This window comes from Protobothrops mucrosquamatus, unplaced genomic scaffold, assembly GCF_001527695.2.
Source record: "Protobothrops mucrosquamatus isolate PMUCROS unplaced genomic scaffold, P.Mucros_1.0 scaffold807, whole genome shotgun sequence".
Classification (NCBI taxonomy): domain Eukaryota; kingdom Metazoa; phylum Chordata; class Lepidosauria; order Squamata; family Viperidae; genus Protobothrops; species Protobothrops mucrosquamatus.
The window spans coordinates 132,631-150,218 of NW_015387072.1; the positions used below are offsets into that span (position 1 = coordinate 132,631).

At 38.4% G+C, this 17,588-nt stretch overlaps 1 protein-coding gene across 1 annotated transcript; it reads left to right on the forward strand.

The window, feature by feature from the left end:
- Window positions 1-128: 128 nt before the first annotated feature.
- On the forward strand, window positions 129-15,547 carry STYXL1 (serine/threonine/tyrosine interacting like 1). Its single transcript, XM_015818872.1, has 10 exons — window positions 129-351; window positions 2,228-2,334; window positions 3,397-3,458; window positions 5,815-5,959; window positions 6,333-6,389; window positions 7,047-7,192; window positions 8,816-8,961; window positions 11,758-11,855; window positions 13,321-13,430; window positions 15,326-15,547. The coding sequence occupies exons 2-10, from the start codon at window positions 2,232-2,234 to the stop codon at window positions 15,455-15,457; spliced, it is 999 nt and encodes a 332-aa protein (XP_015674358.1). The 5' UTR covers window positions 129-351; window positions 2,228-2,231; the 3' UTR covers window positions 15,458-15,547.
- The last annotated feature ends 2,041 nt before the right edge of the window (window positions 15,548-17,588 follow it).

The following is a 17,588-nucleotide window of genomic DNA, read 5'->3' on the forward strand; positions in this document are numbered from 1 at the left end:
CTTCGCACCACAGCTTTCAAGATGAAAACGAAGAAACTTCTCATCTCTCGCGAGACGTCATTCAATTTTTATAACCTGTGACTGGAACTCTCGCGATATTTTAACGGGTTCGCGAAAAAAACGATTTTCACACCATCAGCCCCTCGGGGTCGTGTATCGCGGAGAGGGAGCGCGAGTACGAAAGCGTGAGTGACGTCATCTCATAGTTACCATAAAGCGTCCCTGCATGGGAACGGGAACTTCATAGGCCCGGTGGGTCTATCGCAAGACGTGACGGTGGGAACTCGAAGAAGATCACCATAGGCGCAGCGATGCTTTTCTCCCTTGAAATTGCCGATATCATCCTGGACGGTAAGGACCGATGGTAGAGTGTATGCAACTATAGTAATTGTAACACCATTAAACTCAGTATTATGAATAGTAGATTCTATGGTTACTCTGGTAACGGTGGACAGACACATAGCAACAGGAATCATAATTGCCATGACAATTGATGTCATGAACTGCACATGGTTGGTGGATTTCTCTTTTTTAATAATACTTCCTAGGTTCTGAACTGAGTTGATCAGTGTTTTACACATTTTTTAATTTTATTATATAAATAATATATATAGCTGATGAAATTAAATCACATTTATTTATCATATATATGACTCCTGGGCATTATTGTAGTCAAAATAATACACGACCACCAGAAGGATTTAAGTAAGAAAAATATACTTTACTAAAATTGCCAAGCTTTTGTTGGGAACTCCCAACATCATCAGGGCTAAAAAGCCAGTCTACAACGATGACTTAAATAGGTTTGGCTGACATTTGCACCCGGCTCCTAGACGGCGTCACCGGCCCCGGTTGATCAATACACATTTCAGCTGTTTCCTTTGTATTACGCTCTCTTTTACCATTGCCTTGGGCAATGGAGGGCAAAAGGATGCCAACAAATCCACACACTGGTAATGAAAGAATAGGCAGGAAAGCCCAAGGCAATGGTAAAAGAGAGCGTAATACAAAGGAAACAGCTGAAATGTGTATTGATCAACCCGGGCCGGTGACGCCGTCTAGGAGCCGGGTGCAAATGTCAGCCAAACCTATTTAAGTCATCGTTGTAGACTGGCTTTTTAGCCCTGATGATGTTGGGAGTTCCCAACAAAAGCTTGGCAATTTTAGTAAAGTATATTTTTCTTACTTAAATCCTTCTGGTGGTCGTGTATTATTTTGACTGTGTTTCAGAAGCATAAATAATGTTACAATTATATTCACATCTTGTCTTTCCTCAAAAGAATCCTTCCATGGAAGATCAATGTCTATATCTTTCTTTGTATTGTCCACAATGATACACCACAATTTCTCAAATGTGTGCCTTTCTTAGTAGAAATATAGAGGGTTGAATCTGGAATTTTGGCTTGCAAAGCATAAGCTCTGCCATTGAGACCTCTGTAAGGAAGTAATCACTATTCCACTTCAACCTATTCTTCCAGACTGGTAGTATCTGTACCTGTGGGACAAACACACACACACACAGAGTTAATCATTTTCCTATTAATTTTGATGGTCTGTATCACTCTTGCCATATAGTATTGCTGTTCATGAAATTGACATGAGGCAAACTATATCACTGAGTGCATAGGCTAATTCAGCCCTAAATGGGGAAGCTCCCATTTATTAACAAAAGAAGAAAAAAATGAAAGCAGTGCCACCTTCATTCTATCAGTGAAGCCAGTTTCATTGAGCATTGCCTCTCCCTCAATTGTCATCCTAAAGTCTAAATCCCTTCTAATATTAAGAAATAATGCCTGAATATTCTTATTTTCCTTTATCCCATCTATTTTTTTATGTCATACCTGTCTCTTTATTTAATCCTACTGGGAGCCATTCCATCTGAAGCACAAGGCAGAGAACTTTCAGCAAACAGTGATTCAATAAAAGATATTATAATCTCTTTTCCTTTTATATCAGGTGTTTTCTTCTATAAGCCTAATAATCAACTGGTTTTTCACTAATTTTTGCAAACCATTTTAAGATTGAGTTAACAAGATTTCCTATATTGAGTGTTACCTCTATATAACAGCCCCATTTTTATCTGCTTTAGAGTGAAAGGCATCCTGATACCTTGGATTTCAGTTTAGAAAAGAACTTTTTCTTAATGGAGAAGTCACCTGGGTGCAAATAAGCCTTCTACATGAATTAATCTTTAGAGAATGTGATTGGATTTTTGGCATTTCTCCAGTGGGATGGCAGGAGTGACCTTGTGTGAACCAACAGAACTGTATAATTTGTTGAATCAGTCCACAAAGATCTCTAGATTAGCAGAGCCAAACTATCTCTGTTTACTGGGTAAGTAAAAGTTAATATCAAAGATAGTTACACTAATACACTGTGCAGTTGGACATAGGAATACTGCACTGTGCCTGCTAGTCATTGACATTCGTGTGAAAGGAGGCAAATGGTACATCATGATGTTATGATGCCAATTTTGCTGTTTAAAGTTCCATCTTTAGCTTGATGAAATCATGATACACATACAGTATCAACCTACCTTGTTGCAGATGCCATTGCTATGTTTTCAATTTTAAAAACTCTTTCATATAAATCCTGTATAAGTGTATATTACTGTTTGAGTGTTGCTAGAACTATGAGCTAGTTGTGTACAAAGCTATCATCACTTGATCCTTTAGCAAATCCTTGAAGACAATGCCCTAGCTTTGGGACTAAATTTGATCAGCTGCACTTGAGGTTCTTACCAACTGAGACCATATTTATTTTATTTATTTATTACCTTTATATCTTGACTTTCATTCAGGAGCATATATATGTTCTGTCCTCCTATTTTTCTTCAGCAAACCAATCCTGAAAAATAAGATAGGCTGAGAGAGAATGGTTTATTCAAAGTCACCCAATGAACTTCCCTGGAATGGATTAGAACTTGAGTCTCTCCTGAAGATTTCTCTAGCACCCACAAATGTTTGGAGTAGGGATGGGAAGATTTAAAAATTGGCAAGTTGGTGGACTTAGAGTTATGATGCTAACCCTATCTCTTTAGAACATCTGCAGCAGATTAGCATAAATATAATAAACATTCCAAGGTCACCCTGGTGGTTTCCTGGGCCATTCCTGGTTCAGCACTTTAACACTACTTTTCACTGTCCCTCTTGTTGTTGCTTCATCACTGGAGGCTTTCAAGAAGAGACTGTACTGCCATTTGTCAGAAAAGATGTAGAGACTCCTGCTTGGGCAGGGGGTTGGACTAGATGACCTACAAGGTCCCTTCTAACTGTTATTCTATTCTACTCTACTTTTATTCTGTTCTCTTCTCTTCTATTCATATAGAGTTCAGTATAGATTTATACTTGTAGATTTCATATAAATATATGTTCTTTTTTCTTGTTTTACTTTCAGATGCTCGTACCAAGAGGGAATATAATGAAAGCCACTTAATGACAGCAATACGAGTCAAAACAGTGAGTTTATTTCTGGAGAGGTCTTTGATTTTTAATCTTCTCATATACCCAAAATGAAGGATAGCAACCATGCAGAGATTTTTTTAATTGCTAGAAATTATTAATTTTCTTTGCCAATATGTATGGAAAGAAATTAGCTGTTGCTTTTATGGTCATACTCTACCTTTATGCCAGCCTATGCACATTTATCCTGATGTAACCCTATCAGACAAAATGGGGCTTGTTTCTTTGTAAATATACATTGCATAACACAACAATAAAAGAGTAAACATAACAGAAACAATCTCATTCTTCAATGTATTGGCATAAATGTGCAAGAAAATAGAGTAGACTTGGCTTGGTGCGTAGAAGGCAAGTAGGAAGAAACCAGATCTCTGGGTAATTGTGTTCCAACATTTGGACTAGTGATGTGAAGTGTTTTGAAATCAAAACAAATACAACCTTTAAAAGCCCTGTTTCATTCTTGAATGTACTTCTCAACATTACCAGTACTGTTCTATTAGTAATCTGAAACCATTCTAAAGTATTTTAAGTTGAAAACCCTTCCTTTGATTTTTGAAAGTGAAAATCTTTAATTTAGAATCATATAATTTGATTTTGATGGCTTGTTTTTGAAGGAAGGATTAGGGTCAGGATTCAGAATGGTTCTAAAACTGTTCTTAATTGGCAAGGCAGATTCATGCTAGACTAGAAATTTGTTTGTTTTGAATACAGCAGTCAATGGTTCTTGGGGAACCTGTTGTTCCATAAAGTAGCATTGAACATTTGGGGTAGCTATAATTTTGAGGTAGCTATAACATCTGCCCACACCAATACCCATATGTGACAAACAGTGGTATAGTTTCTTGGCATATTGAGACAAAAAAAACAAACATTATAATAAGAGTCTTAAACATTAGTAATATCCATTTTCTTCAAAATAGTAATAGCAGTAGCACTTAGATTTAAACACTGCTTCATAGTGCTTTTATAGCACTCTCTGATTGATTTACAATGTCAGTATATCACCCCCTCCAACAATTTGGTTCCCCATTTTATAACCTCTGAAGGATGGAAGGCTGAGTTAACCTTGAGGCCTGTCAGGCTCAAACTCCAGACTGTGGGCAGAAGTAGCCTGCAATACTGCATTCTAACCACTGCGCCACCAGGGCTCAAAACCCGGGGGGGTGTAAATAAAAAATCCCGAGGACTATCTTTCTTGTGATATAGGGTAATATTCAAAATGAGAAAATGAATGTACAGGTAATCCCCGAGTTACGAGCGTTCACTTAACACTAATTCAAAGTTACGTGATGAGCGCCCCCTAGTGCTTACAAGCAAGTCCTGAAGTTACGAATATTGCAGTACCACGGCAGTCGTTCACCCTTACGAGTGATCACAGTGGCTCTGCAACATTCACCCTGGTTATTCTCTCCCTCCCCACCCCCGCCCGGGCCTCCCTAGGCACCAGGCCTTCAATACTCATCCTGCGAAGATCAAGATCCTTCGCTTTCTTGGCTGCTCCAAACCTTTGGTATGTTCGCAGACAATGTAGGCCTAAAGTAACTCAAGATCACGCGAGATCAGTGGGGCGAGATCTCACGCTACTGATCTCGCGTGATCTCGTGGTACTTTAGGCCTCTGTTGAGAACAGAACCGAAACTGGGGGACGCTTCTGTGTGTCTCGAGGCTGGATCGGGGCTCCAGATGGCCTCCGGGCAGCAGTTGGAACCGCAGCAGAAAGGAGACGGATCTTTTCCAGGTGAGTCTGGTGCAACAGGAAGGGAAGGGGAAGTATGCGGTATCTTAGTGGGTCGGGGAGGCCTTGGAAGCCTGTTCCAGCACTAGGCCCTCCATGGCCTTCCCCACCCTGAGATACCTCATGTTCGCTTAACGAGCTGTGTGTGTTTTAACAAGAAAGGGAGTGATCTCGTACCTCGAACGAGATTCACTCTACAAGTTTTTGATTTACCAGTGGAATGGGCAGGCTCCATTACACTCGTAACTCGAGGACTAGCTGTGCATCCTAAAACAGGTTGCACGTTTTCTTCAAATATTTTTAACCAATCCATATTAGCCCTAGCAAGCATGACCCCATGGCAAGATTCTTTGGGAGCCATTATCTCTACCCTAAAATTGATCTCATCTTCTCCAACACACAGTTGGACATTTCAATGTCACCATTTATAAGGAAAGGGCTATTTCACAGCTGAAGATTTCAAAATCAGTTTTACTTTATAAGAACGGGACCATATCTTGGATATTTCTGTTGGGGTTAGGTTAACTTCCTTAGGATCCACCACAGAAATACCACACTCCATTCTTTAGTATCTGTATTTGGTGCTACTTAATTTACCTTTGTCTGTTTGTTTTAAAGAATCCATTGGGCAAATACTTGGTGCCTCAATCCATCAATCTGGAATGTGTACGATACTGTATAGTATATGATGGCAAAACGGAGTCTGTGGATGCGGCTTTTAACATGGATTATGATCTACTTGAAGTGGATACAGAACTAACACGTACCATTCCTCTTTTTTTCAAAACTAAGGAGGCAGGATAGTTTGCTAAGGCTTGGCTCACTCTAGAGTGACGCTCCAAAATTTCTCATTCTCATTAAATTTGGTGATGATTAGGTGTACTGGAATTAGTATCTAGAATTCCCAGCCACCATGACTGTTGGGCTCCTGGCAGTCTGAGACCAGATCATCAAAGGCTTAATTACAGTACATCAAGCTGATGCCTTACTCCACCTGAGGCTGCTGAACTGAGCCAGTCTACTGCAGCAAATGTTGTGCATGGGAACTTCTAAAATGGGGAAATGCTTCTGTATCCTGCAATAACAGTTTCAAAACCCCGTGTTAAATCTTTTTGTTTCTTCTTCTCTCCGTCTAGCATTTGACACAGGAATTGACATAAGGGAATTAAGAAAGAAACCATCCTCTGAATATAGTACGTTTTTTGTTATCATTATAGAGGCAAATCACTTGTTCATGTAAATGGGGTGTAAGGGTGTAGATAAATCCACTACTCCTTGACGTGTGTCTGCCATAGAAGTACCTTCCTTTCCAGCCTTTGGGTGGGTGGGTGGGGGTAGATTTTGCAGCCCAGAACAAAAAATGACTGGCTAAACTCATATAGTTAAATATTAATAACATGGTTAATACAGCCATTGCTGTGAGATGTGTGGCCTTATAGAATGCAGCACTGCAGGCTAATTCTGCCAACTGCCAGCAGTTTGATCCTGACCGGCTCAAGGGTGACTCAGCTTTCCATCCTTCTGAGGTCGGTAAAATGAGGATCCAGATTGTTGACTCTGTAAACTGCTTAGAGAGGGCTGTAAAGCACCATGAAGCAGTATATAAGTGTAAGTGCTTTAGCCATTGTTATAAGTCATTTAAATAAATACTAGGGAAAAAACAATGGAGTGACATATAGAAAGAGGCATTGCTTTTAAGAGGCAGAACTTGGAACATATTGTAATGAATAGGGGAATATATACGTAATACAGAAATCTAATAACAAATGGGATGGACTTATTGGAGCCCATGCCACAAATTAATAAATATTTTGTACCAACACTTTCCTTTCCAAATGATCTGATTCTAGATGCTAAAGAAGGCTCTGCAGCTCGCTGTGCAAGGATTATGCAACGCCTTACCCGCTTTCCAGTCATGATCTTAAGAGGCGGCTACGAACTCTTTACAGCCTCCTACCATTATCTCCGGACCCAAAAGATATTTTGGATGCCTCAAGTACGACAAACACCATAGAGGAAAGAGCAGGTTTTCTCCTTATACTTCAAGATTTTCCCTTTTTTTTTCTTCAAGTCAAAGGAGTATTATTTTTTTTTATTAATAAATTGGCAGTGGGAAACCTCAGGTACCTATGCACACCCACATATATAGCCATCTTGTGGTGGGAAACTACAACCCTCTTCTTTGATGTTCCAGTTAGTTGTTGAAAGCCTCAGAAGAAGCAAATGTCGGTAGTCCCTGATGGTTCTTTGTCTGTTCTTCTCTGTGCTTATTTTGAGAATCTTGGAAACCGCTTGTTTCTTAGTTGCTCTTCCTTTCTAATCCCTTCTAGAATTGTTCTCCAGCCTAGTGGCTTCCAGACTCACACCAACTTGATTTGGAATTAGCTTGATCTTGGTCTTGTGGTATTTTTAGCAATTTGGGAAAATTCTTTCCCAGCTCTTCAAGTAGTCACAAAATTTCACCTGGAGTATTATTATTTTTTTTGACAAACATATTATTATGGAAATGTTCAAACTTATATGTAATCATACTAAATATTCACTTCACAACTCTGTGTGCAGATTGGAAAGAGTTATTGTATAGGAAGCCATATTTTCAGAACTTTATGATGCATCTTACAATCCAAATGTATATCAGGATGTAAATATTAGGGAAAGGCATATACAAAATGTGTACATTACAAACATGCAAAAGATGTTAATGTCAAGAAAAGTAGGTACAGATGGGAGATTCGTGTCCATAAAAATAAGTTCAGAATTTTGGATGAGGACTCTTGTTCTTCTATAAAGCAGACTGCATTCTCTAAGGCTTAGCTTATAATATTGAATAAAGCGATGATTGGGTGGTTCATGTTCCTGTAGCATTAGCTGAAAAGCAAGTATTGTTCAAAAGAGTCTCTCCCTAAGTAGGTAGATTGCACCCCAAAGTTTTGTAAGAATTATGTCTAGCATTTGATACCCAACATACTCTTTCCATCTCTATTATTCCCTAATGTTTTTATCAGTCCTGCTTAAAACTATTTGAAGAGTTCTGCTCAGCATGTCTGCACAGTGAGTGTAGGCTCAGATCTTCTCTCTCAGCAGAGGCTAGATTTTTATTATTCAGGAGTGTTTGAACTCTGCGTTCCTTCTCTTTTCCTTAAGTAGCAAAAGCTTCCCAGATCCAGTAGGCATTTGAAACAGACAACCCAGAGTCCTTCCTCTTTAGAAAGTTTATGGCATCAGTTTATTCCTGTTGGATATTTTTAAAGGATCCTTGCATTTTTATTTAAGAACTATCCCTGTAATATTCTCTTGTGAATGTTAAATCTTTATATACTTGAGAGTTCTCTTCTAGCTAAACTCACACTGCCTGCTTTCCATTTGTCTATGAGAAGTAGGCATCATTGAGTTCAAGGAGACTCGTTTTCAGTGGTCCACAGCCTGTAAGGTTCTAAACTTCATTGGATTTGAGATGTGAAGTTTAATCACTCAGTGACACACACATCCCTTGCGATCAAGAGGATCTTGAAAATGGCCATATTGATTTTAGCTCCCTGAACCTGAATTTGATTCAACAGTGACTTTGAATACCGTAAGTACTGTATTTTCATTGGGTAATCTGTCCCCTCCCCCACAGGAATTGGAAGCCTTTAAGCCCTATCCAGCAGAAATCTTGCCGGCTAAGCTGTACATGGGAAACTATGTGCAAGCCTGTGACAGCCAGATTCAGAAGGATCTGAAAATCAAGGCTCACATTAATATCTGTGAGGAAGCTGGCACATTGTGAGTATGCAGCTCCCAATAATAGTATACTGGAGACAATTCAGCACTCCCCACTCTTCCAGTCTTGTAAGAGAAATCACAATAGTTACCTTCCCGTGCATTATTTTAGTCCTGGATATTGTAAGGCCATTTCCAGTCATGCCACTGAATTTTAGCACTTGATATTTTTTTTAAAGGTGCAATTTTTTATCAATGTGCAGTGGCAGACATACAGAATTTATAAATGAAAAACCTAGAGTAGGCTTAATATTGTTTTTAATATTTCCATCCAAAACATACCTGGAAGAAAGAAAACCAGCTTGCAGTGGCCTTCAGTCACCCTAAAAAATGTGGATTTCTTTTTTTTTTTTATAAAAAGTTTTATTGGTTTTTTCCATTTTTTCCCAGCTTAGGACACAACGTGGTGGTCAGGGTGTCAAGTCATTCAAAGACAAAATCATATAAGTATAGCTCAAATTAATTATCAAAAATTTCCTCTCTATTTCCTAAATATAATATTGCTTATTAAAATTAATACAGTTTTAGGTAAAGTTCAATCAAACAGAAATCATCAATCACATGCGATTATAATAATCTATATCCTGTTTTTAAACTTTACTAATTAGAGTTGTCATATTCCAATTACGTTTTAGTAAACATATAGTTGGGATTTCAGGTATCCTTAATAATAGGTCATTCATTGAGATAGATTTTTTCCCTATCACAAATAGCTCTTCCTCTCTCTCTATTACAACATAGTTATCATATTTATAATAATAATGTAAGTCCAAAAAATACATTTCTATTTTTAAAAAATATATTCTATCATTTCATCAATCTACATCTATAAAGTCTTTTTACCCCCTAAAAAGGTTTACTCCCTCAAATACTTATCAACTATAATAACAGTAAATCCACATCCTTCATTCGTTGTTAAATCAGAGAAAATCTCTAAAGCCTTTTTAACCCATCAAATAACATTTTATGTCATGTTTAAACCTGACTCTAGCTTTCTTTCTATGCCAAGTTGGTTCCCATATTAAAGCTTTTCGGTTATCAAACCTCAAGATTTGATTACAAAAATTTCTAATCAATTCAAACTGAACAAAATTTTCTTCCCTTTCTGCCAATATCATCTGAGTATTATATTGACTTTTACTCGATGTTATGGTTATAAATAAATTATCCGCTTTATTGTATTTTCCAGAGGGTTGTGTCTGAATATCAATCTTTGTTATTTTTAATAATTGAACTGAGTCAATTGCAGTTACTTCTTGGTCATCAAAATTATCCATCAGTTGTAGGTAACGTTGTGTGGAATTAGTTGGCTCAGTGGTTTCCACATTTTCTCCCAGTATAGATTCACAATTGGGTTGTAAGCATAGTGTCTCTGTCTCTTTGAATTGTATGTCTTGATGTGTAAAGGCCTGTTCAGGATTACTCAGTTCATCTTCTATTATTCCTTGTTCCATAACTTGATTCATTATTGGAGAGTCGATGTGAGGTTCCAAGGTAGCCTCTTTAAGTTTTCTCCAAGGTTTCCAATAAGTTTTGAAGTCTTCTGTAAGTTCTAATATTTTTTCCAGTATTAAATCATAGTCAAGATGTGGATAACTTTCATCCATTTTGGTGGTAGATTAGCCTATTCCCTTATTAGAGACTATATTTGAAAAAGATCCACAAATGTCCGCCTCCAAAGGTCTAATAGCCAGCTTCACCACAGCTGTCAAGTTATCTTTTCTCTTTTATTATCATATGAAAATCCAATCCCTCTTCAAATAACAGGGAGAAGTACAGTTACAATTTTGCTTTTCACCACCAGATGTCCTCAGTGGACTATAAAGTCTTTTTTTCCAAATTAATAAAGTTAAAGAAAAGAAAAAAAAGTTTTCTCTCTTTTTTTTAAAAGGTTAACAAGAGAGGATTATCAAATTGAAAAAAAAAAACAAAGTAACAATGTCCCTTTCTTCTTCTTTTTCCCCTAAAATCCCCCCCAAAAAAGTCCAATAGTAGAAAAAACAACCTAAAAAAAAAAAAAAATTATTAATCTTTTTCTTTTTAGCTCTCTTTCCTGTATAGGCAGCTGCCGCTTTCTTAGAAAAGGGAAATAGTCAGGAACTCTTTACAGGAAAAGTCAGAATAGCGAGAGGAGTTAGCTCGGACAGCTGGAGGAGCCACTGCTCCTCCGCAGCCGAGCACAGCCTCCTCGACGGTAGTCGCACCCTCCAGGACGACCTTCGACCCGCATAAGGGTCTACCGGTGGAGGGAAGCTAGCTGACGAGGAGACGAGGAGACGAGTCTCTTCGTACGGCTAGACACGCCGCGATCCGGAACTGGAAGTCAAAAATGTGGATTTCTTATCAGCCAAACATTGTCTACCTCAATATCTGATAGAAGTGGGTAGGTGATTGGAAATCCCCTCAGCCTGAAGGCATCCTTTGATTCCATATTCAGATTTTAAGAAGGCATACATCCCATTTAAAGACTCTAGGCAATTTGTATCCCCTGCACAATGAGAATAGATCTATAAAAATATAGACTTAGATTACCTATGATTCCTTGCCCATTTTTCAAACTCTGTTGTATTTTTTAAATTACACGTCCTTAATAGCTTACAGTATATATAGTTTCCACCACATTATCTTTTCAAACAACTCCATGAATTAGGCCAGTTTGAGAATGATTGACTGAAGACCATCCTATGAGTTTTATACCTAAACAAATTTGAACTACTCCAATGCTAAACAATTATAATGTGATGATTATGGACTGATTCAATTTTGCATGCTTTTAAGCAGATCATATCTTTTTCCCAGCTTCCTTGAAGACAGAGAAAATCTCCTTCATATTCCTATTCCTGATTCTCTGGAGGCAGATTTATTTTCTGACTTCAGCAACATTTGTCACTTTATTGGTAAGTAGACTCTAGTGGTATTCTCCTCCCCCCCAGTCCAGAGGGCAAGTATATAGCCACAAACTCTTTTTTACCTATTTATTCTGTATATTCAATCTTTTCATCATTTCACCTCATCTCATCCCTGCTAAAGAGACAGGATTGTTAAAAGCCTTCAGATTGAATTTCTTGAGGGAAGTCCATAAGTGGACTTCAACTACCAGAATTCCCCAGCCAGCCATACTGGCTAGACTAGAGAATTCTGGGAACTGAAGTCTACTCAAAATTGCTGAGGTTGAGAAATACTGATTTGGACTAAAAGAAAAGATCATGGAATGGCATGAATTAATGATGATTAATATAGTCCAAAATTCCTGATCCTAAATTCCAAATTGTCATGAAGTCAGAACAGTAAAAAAGAATCTGTGGTTTAGCTGGTTCAGACTGCTGTTGATCCTGTCACAATCACAACCCTATAATAGAGAAACCCCAGATTTCTGGTGCCAGCTGAACATTTAGGGATCATCTAAAATTGTGAGATAGAGCAGGCTAAGAGGTAATGTGGACAAAAAAAAGCAAAAGGATGCTACAGCACATAATTAGCACCTGTCTGCAACTCCTTAAAGCAGCTGCATCTTTTTCCAGCATCAGGAAAAGAGCAACCACTTGACTTACCTTCTCTAAGGAGAACAGAGGAAAATATGAATATAGACCACTTGCTGAGGCAAGATGGCTTCTGAATAGATATGTGCCGATCAGTGTAAATTTGATCCTTTTGCTTATTGATTTGCAGAGTGTAACTTATGCCTGCATTTTTATTGAAATATCCAGACATAAATATCCAGATATGTCCATCTAGAGAACATATATAGAAATCATCATTGTCTTGTGCGCTACTGTTTCTTGGTAAAGTTTTTCAGAAGTTGTTTGCCACTGCCTCCTTCCTTGGCCTGGGAGAGACTAGCCCAAGGTCACCGAGCTGACTCAATGCCAAAGGCAGGATTAGAACTCAGTTTCGTGGTTTCTAGCCTGGTGTTTTAACCACTACAGTACACCAAACTGGTTTTCCAACTATATTTATACAGTAGTGTTTTTTTAAATTCCTTTTGTTTAGAGAACTCATGGTGTCAGTTCAAATCTTTTAGTTCCCTAGATAATAGACTTCATTTTCCATTGGAATATGTAATCTGCGCATTGGCAAGTAGGCCCTAAAGTCCCCTGGGCCATAATTCCATGCCTTCCCATAGCTGTTATATACCTTGAGACAGAAAATAACTCTCATTGATATCAGTGGGACCTCCTACTGGACTTAAATGAATGAGCTTAAACTTGAAGAATTCACATTTGGCCCAATCGTCTCTCACAATTTTCCCACATAAATTGGCATCAGGATTAAAACTGTAAAAAGAAAAATTAACTGTTCTTCTGTAGAATTTATTGCCCTCAAACTCTTAATGAAAAAATGCAAAATTATTTCTTTGTTTAGATGCTCACGTCCATAAAGGAGCGGTCTTGGTCTTCTCCACTTTTGGAATAAGCAGGTGTAGCACAGCAGTGATGGCGTATCTTATCCATTCTTGCAAGCTTTACTTGAAGGTGAGCGTAGTTGATAACCTGTGACAAACTTTCCTATTAGGTGCTCTCTGGATACACTAGGATTGTGACCTCCCAAACATCTGGAGGACACAAGTAGGGAGAGGCTATCATACACTAATGTTAGCTCTCCCCATCCCTAACATGTTTTGCCATTATGCTGAGCATTCATGAGGCTGCACTCATCATATGTTATTCTCAGATATCTTTTTGTCCAAATTTTTCTTCCATTCTCTATTGGGTTTTTGTGTGTGTGTGTGTGTGTGAGTTTTCAACTGTAAGATTCTTGGAACAGAAACCTACATTGCTTGTAAATTTTCTACTGTCAAACTGAGTTTGATGGTAACCAATTTAGGCAGTTCTAAAAACAGAATGCGAAACCAAAGATGTTATAGTGGCCTTTATGCCAGTGGTGGGATTCAGCCGGTTCGCATCACTTTGGCAGAACCGGTAGCTAATTTTTTGTTGCCCAGGTCCAGAATGGACTTCTGGAAGTGGCATCCACACAGAGAACCAGTTGTTCACATATCTGAATCCCACCACTGCTTTATACCCAAGTTAGAACATGAATCATTTTTATTTTAAAGTGCCTCACATTATTAGTGTCTTATACTGAGTCTGTCTTTTTGGTCCATTTTGCTTAATATTGGTCTACTGTAATTGCCAGTGGCTCCCCAAAGGCTTAAGCAAGGAGATCTTCCCATCACTTGCTACCTGACTTTTAGCTAGAAAATGAGAATGAAAAATATGGCGAGTTAAAGCGTGGTTGTGTTACCTACTTATAGCTCCAAAGGTGTCTTTAGAGGCAGTCAACAAAAACAACATGGTATGCATGGCTGAAGCCCTGCACCTTTTATTGTGTACTGTATATATATAAAAAGCGGTGAAGTTTCTTGCTATTTAGAAAGTTTTATCTATATAAATAAAAATGTAAATGTTCGTTTGTTCAAATCTTAAATCTCCGAAAGTTCTTCACCGATTGCTTTAAAATTTTGACACAACGTTGCATTCGAATACGTGCGTGTTTTTATATACCTATATTATATAGATGTCACACCTGTGACAGGTAAAAACATGCTTTTTTTAAAAAACACCGCCATCTGTTGGACGTAAAAGCAACACACTCTACGATTTTACCATTCCATTTCAATGTTTCCGATTTACGATCCATTTACGATTTCCAAATTTCCAATTTTATGATTCCATTTCAATGTTTCCGATTGCATTGTTAAATTGAATTTTCATAGATTTCGATTTATTTTCATTTTGATTTAATTATTTCATGTGACATTACGTTGGAATTGATGCACAGACAATGGAACAACAAAAAATATTGTATACCCACAAGCATTGTGAAATTAAACATATTAGAAACGTGCGCTTTCTCTTTTCTTTCTTTTCCATTTAACCAGACTGAGCCACAGCAACGCGTGGCCGGGTACAGCTAGTTAGTTTATAATGGAAATACAAAAGCAAATAGCGGAAAAGATGGCGACGGGTAAGGGGAGTAGAGATGTGAGGTAAGGGAGAAAAAAAGGAAAAAAAGGCATTGACTTCCGACTTCCTTTGGTGCAATAGAGTATCAACTTCAAACCTCAACTTTTTACTTTTACAAAATATTATACTTTTTACAAAATATTATAAACTAGCCATGGCTAGTTTATAAAAGTGGTGAAGTTTCAACTGATGTATCAAGAACTGAACCTAGGGTTTTGGCAGATGAAGCATGTATTCCACCATGAAGTTACAGAGAACCTTCCCCTGATTATGTGTTTAGATGACTGTGACTCTATGAACACATATTACAATGCAAGTTTTCTATTCCCCCAAGATTCTTGGGGCTTTCCTCAAATATTTTCCCTGCTTCTGATCTTTGCCTTTTATACCTTTCTTCACAGAACGCTTGGAATTACGTCCAAAAATGTAAAAATAACATGCGGCCCAATCGAGCATTTGTGAAACAGCTATCAGATTGGGAACAACGGATCTATATAACTGCCATCACTGACATTTCAGAACCAAATTACTGATCGGCAGCTTCATTATGTTTTTCTTTTTCATGAGCTTGTTTGTCAGGGTCAGAAACATATTCTACAGAATAAACTTTCAGACATCCAAAATGCTGTTCCCCAAACAGGACACTTCCACCAAAAATCTGTTTCCAGCTACAGATCAAGGAAAGTTGTAGCCCATCCTTATGGAACACTATCACCGGAGATGAGAACTGCTCCCACCCTTTTGGCCTTCCAGGAGGATATTAAAACGTGGCTTTGCCAGTTGGTCTGGGGCCCCCAGGGAGGCGCTCACTGCTCAAGGTGGTTGATGAGAAGTCCTCATCCCCATCCCATCTCTTAGTCCTGGTTTCTGTATAGTTTTAACATCTGAATCTGTGAAGTTTTAATGTTATATTTTAATTATTTTTCTATTTGTTTCTATTTTTCTATTTGTAAGCTGCCCAAAGTCACCTCTCAGGGGAGATGGGTGGTATAAAAATTAAATAAATAAATAAATAAAAGTTGCAAGCACACCATCAGCACATAGACTCGAGTTAGGAAACAGGCAATGTGCATTATGCCTTACCAGAGGGAATGAGGAGTAAAAGCTCCTGCCATCTTTTTGGTATTTGGGTTCTCAGCTATTACACCATAGGCAAAAGAGGGAGTAATACAAGTTGATGGTTACTCCAACTTTATAAAGATTCTACACAGTACCATTTGGGGCAACATCACAAGTCAATATTATGAGACATAATATATATATTTTTAAGTTCCAGTTAAATATTTACTGAGCTCTACTAGGGTTATTTGGGTTCCATTAGGAGCCTTAATAGAGTAATCCCTTACAGGGAGTCCTGTAGAATATGATTGCCTCAGGAGATAAACCAGAAATCTCACACAGGTATATTAGAAATGAAGGGGAATCCCGCATAAGCAAACTACTTGAATAATCTCTGATAATCCATGTGACCCAACCTCCAAGCAAGCAAGTCATATTTTCCTTTGCCTTACACACCAGTAACATCTTGATACTCCTATCTATGCATTGGGACGTTGTTAGTAGAAAGGCTTCCCTAGCTTCTAACTTTTAGCGCCGAAGAACTAATCCAGATAGCAAAGTCATGGTCTCAGCTCAACAACAATCAGCTTTAGAGTTCAGAAAAAGCAAAACACATGTATGGAACAATCAACCAATAGCATGATGCCTGAGATGCTTGCCAGTCAGCTGGCAGCAGGGGAAATGACCCACATGGTTCTAATACCACATCAAGGACATAATCATGTGCTGCATGACAGTTTTATTATGAAGGTTGGAAGAACTTGGCTAGGCTAACAATTTCCTAAGCAATACTTAGACAGTCTGCAGATTGCATGTGGCTCTCAAGCTTGTTTGTGGCAGTTAGAATCTCCCCCCACCCAAGTAACTAGGCAGCAAATTGCACAAAACTAAAAATGCCTCCCACAATTATATCACCTGCTCCAACAACTCTCACCCTGTTGTGATGGAAACGCTGTTTACATCCGAAGGGAACTAAAAAGAAGCAATAACAAATGTTGCACCAAAAACAGCTGTGGCAAGAAGCAAATCAGCATGGATCATTTAAAAATGGTCATATTTCTGATCACTTTAAAAAAATGATTTTTAAAGCATAAGAGGAAGTTGTTTGCAAAGAGTTCTCTCATAGTTTCCCCCAGTGACGTAAAACACTTCTGTGACTTTGAACACTGGTGACACAAATAATGGCCTGGTTTGCCGCTCACCTGATCTGGAAAGGGTCAGATCAGGTTACTATTGAATGAGAGACCAGCATAAAATCACAGGACAGAGAGCCAGGCTGGGAGGTCAAAAAAGCATCTGGAAAGAGCAAGCCTCTTATTGCTGTCAAGCAGACTGTCCATGAACTCTCCTGTAGCTGAGTTAGATCCAGTGAGTCTATCTTTTGTACGGACCCAACCAATGGGTGCTTATGTAACCGATCATAGCTAAACAAACCTTGGCTTAGCAGCATAGTTAGACCACCAAGTTGGTCCAACTTCATCCATAACTGACATCCTACTGTCTAACCCAGTGGTTCTCAACCTTCCTAATGCCGCGACCCTTTAATATAGTTCCTCATGTTGTGGTGACCCCCAACCCTAAGGGCTCTCCAAGCGCGCACCGATG

Excerpts from the sequence above, each read along its gene's own strand:
- STYXL1 (XM_015818872.1), top strand. The coding sequence starts at position 2,232 with ATGGCAGGAGTGACCTTGTGTGAACCAACAGAACTGTATAATTTGTTG. Across the intron at positions 3,459-5,814 it reads CAGCAATACGAGTCAAAACA|AATCCATTGGGCAAATACTT; the intron begins GTGAGTTTATTT and ends TTTGTTTTAAAG. Across the intron at positions 7,193-8,815 it reads AGATATTTTGGATGCCTCAA|GAATTGGAAGCCTTTAAGCC; the intron begins GTACGACAAACA and ends CCTCCCCCACAG.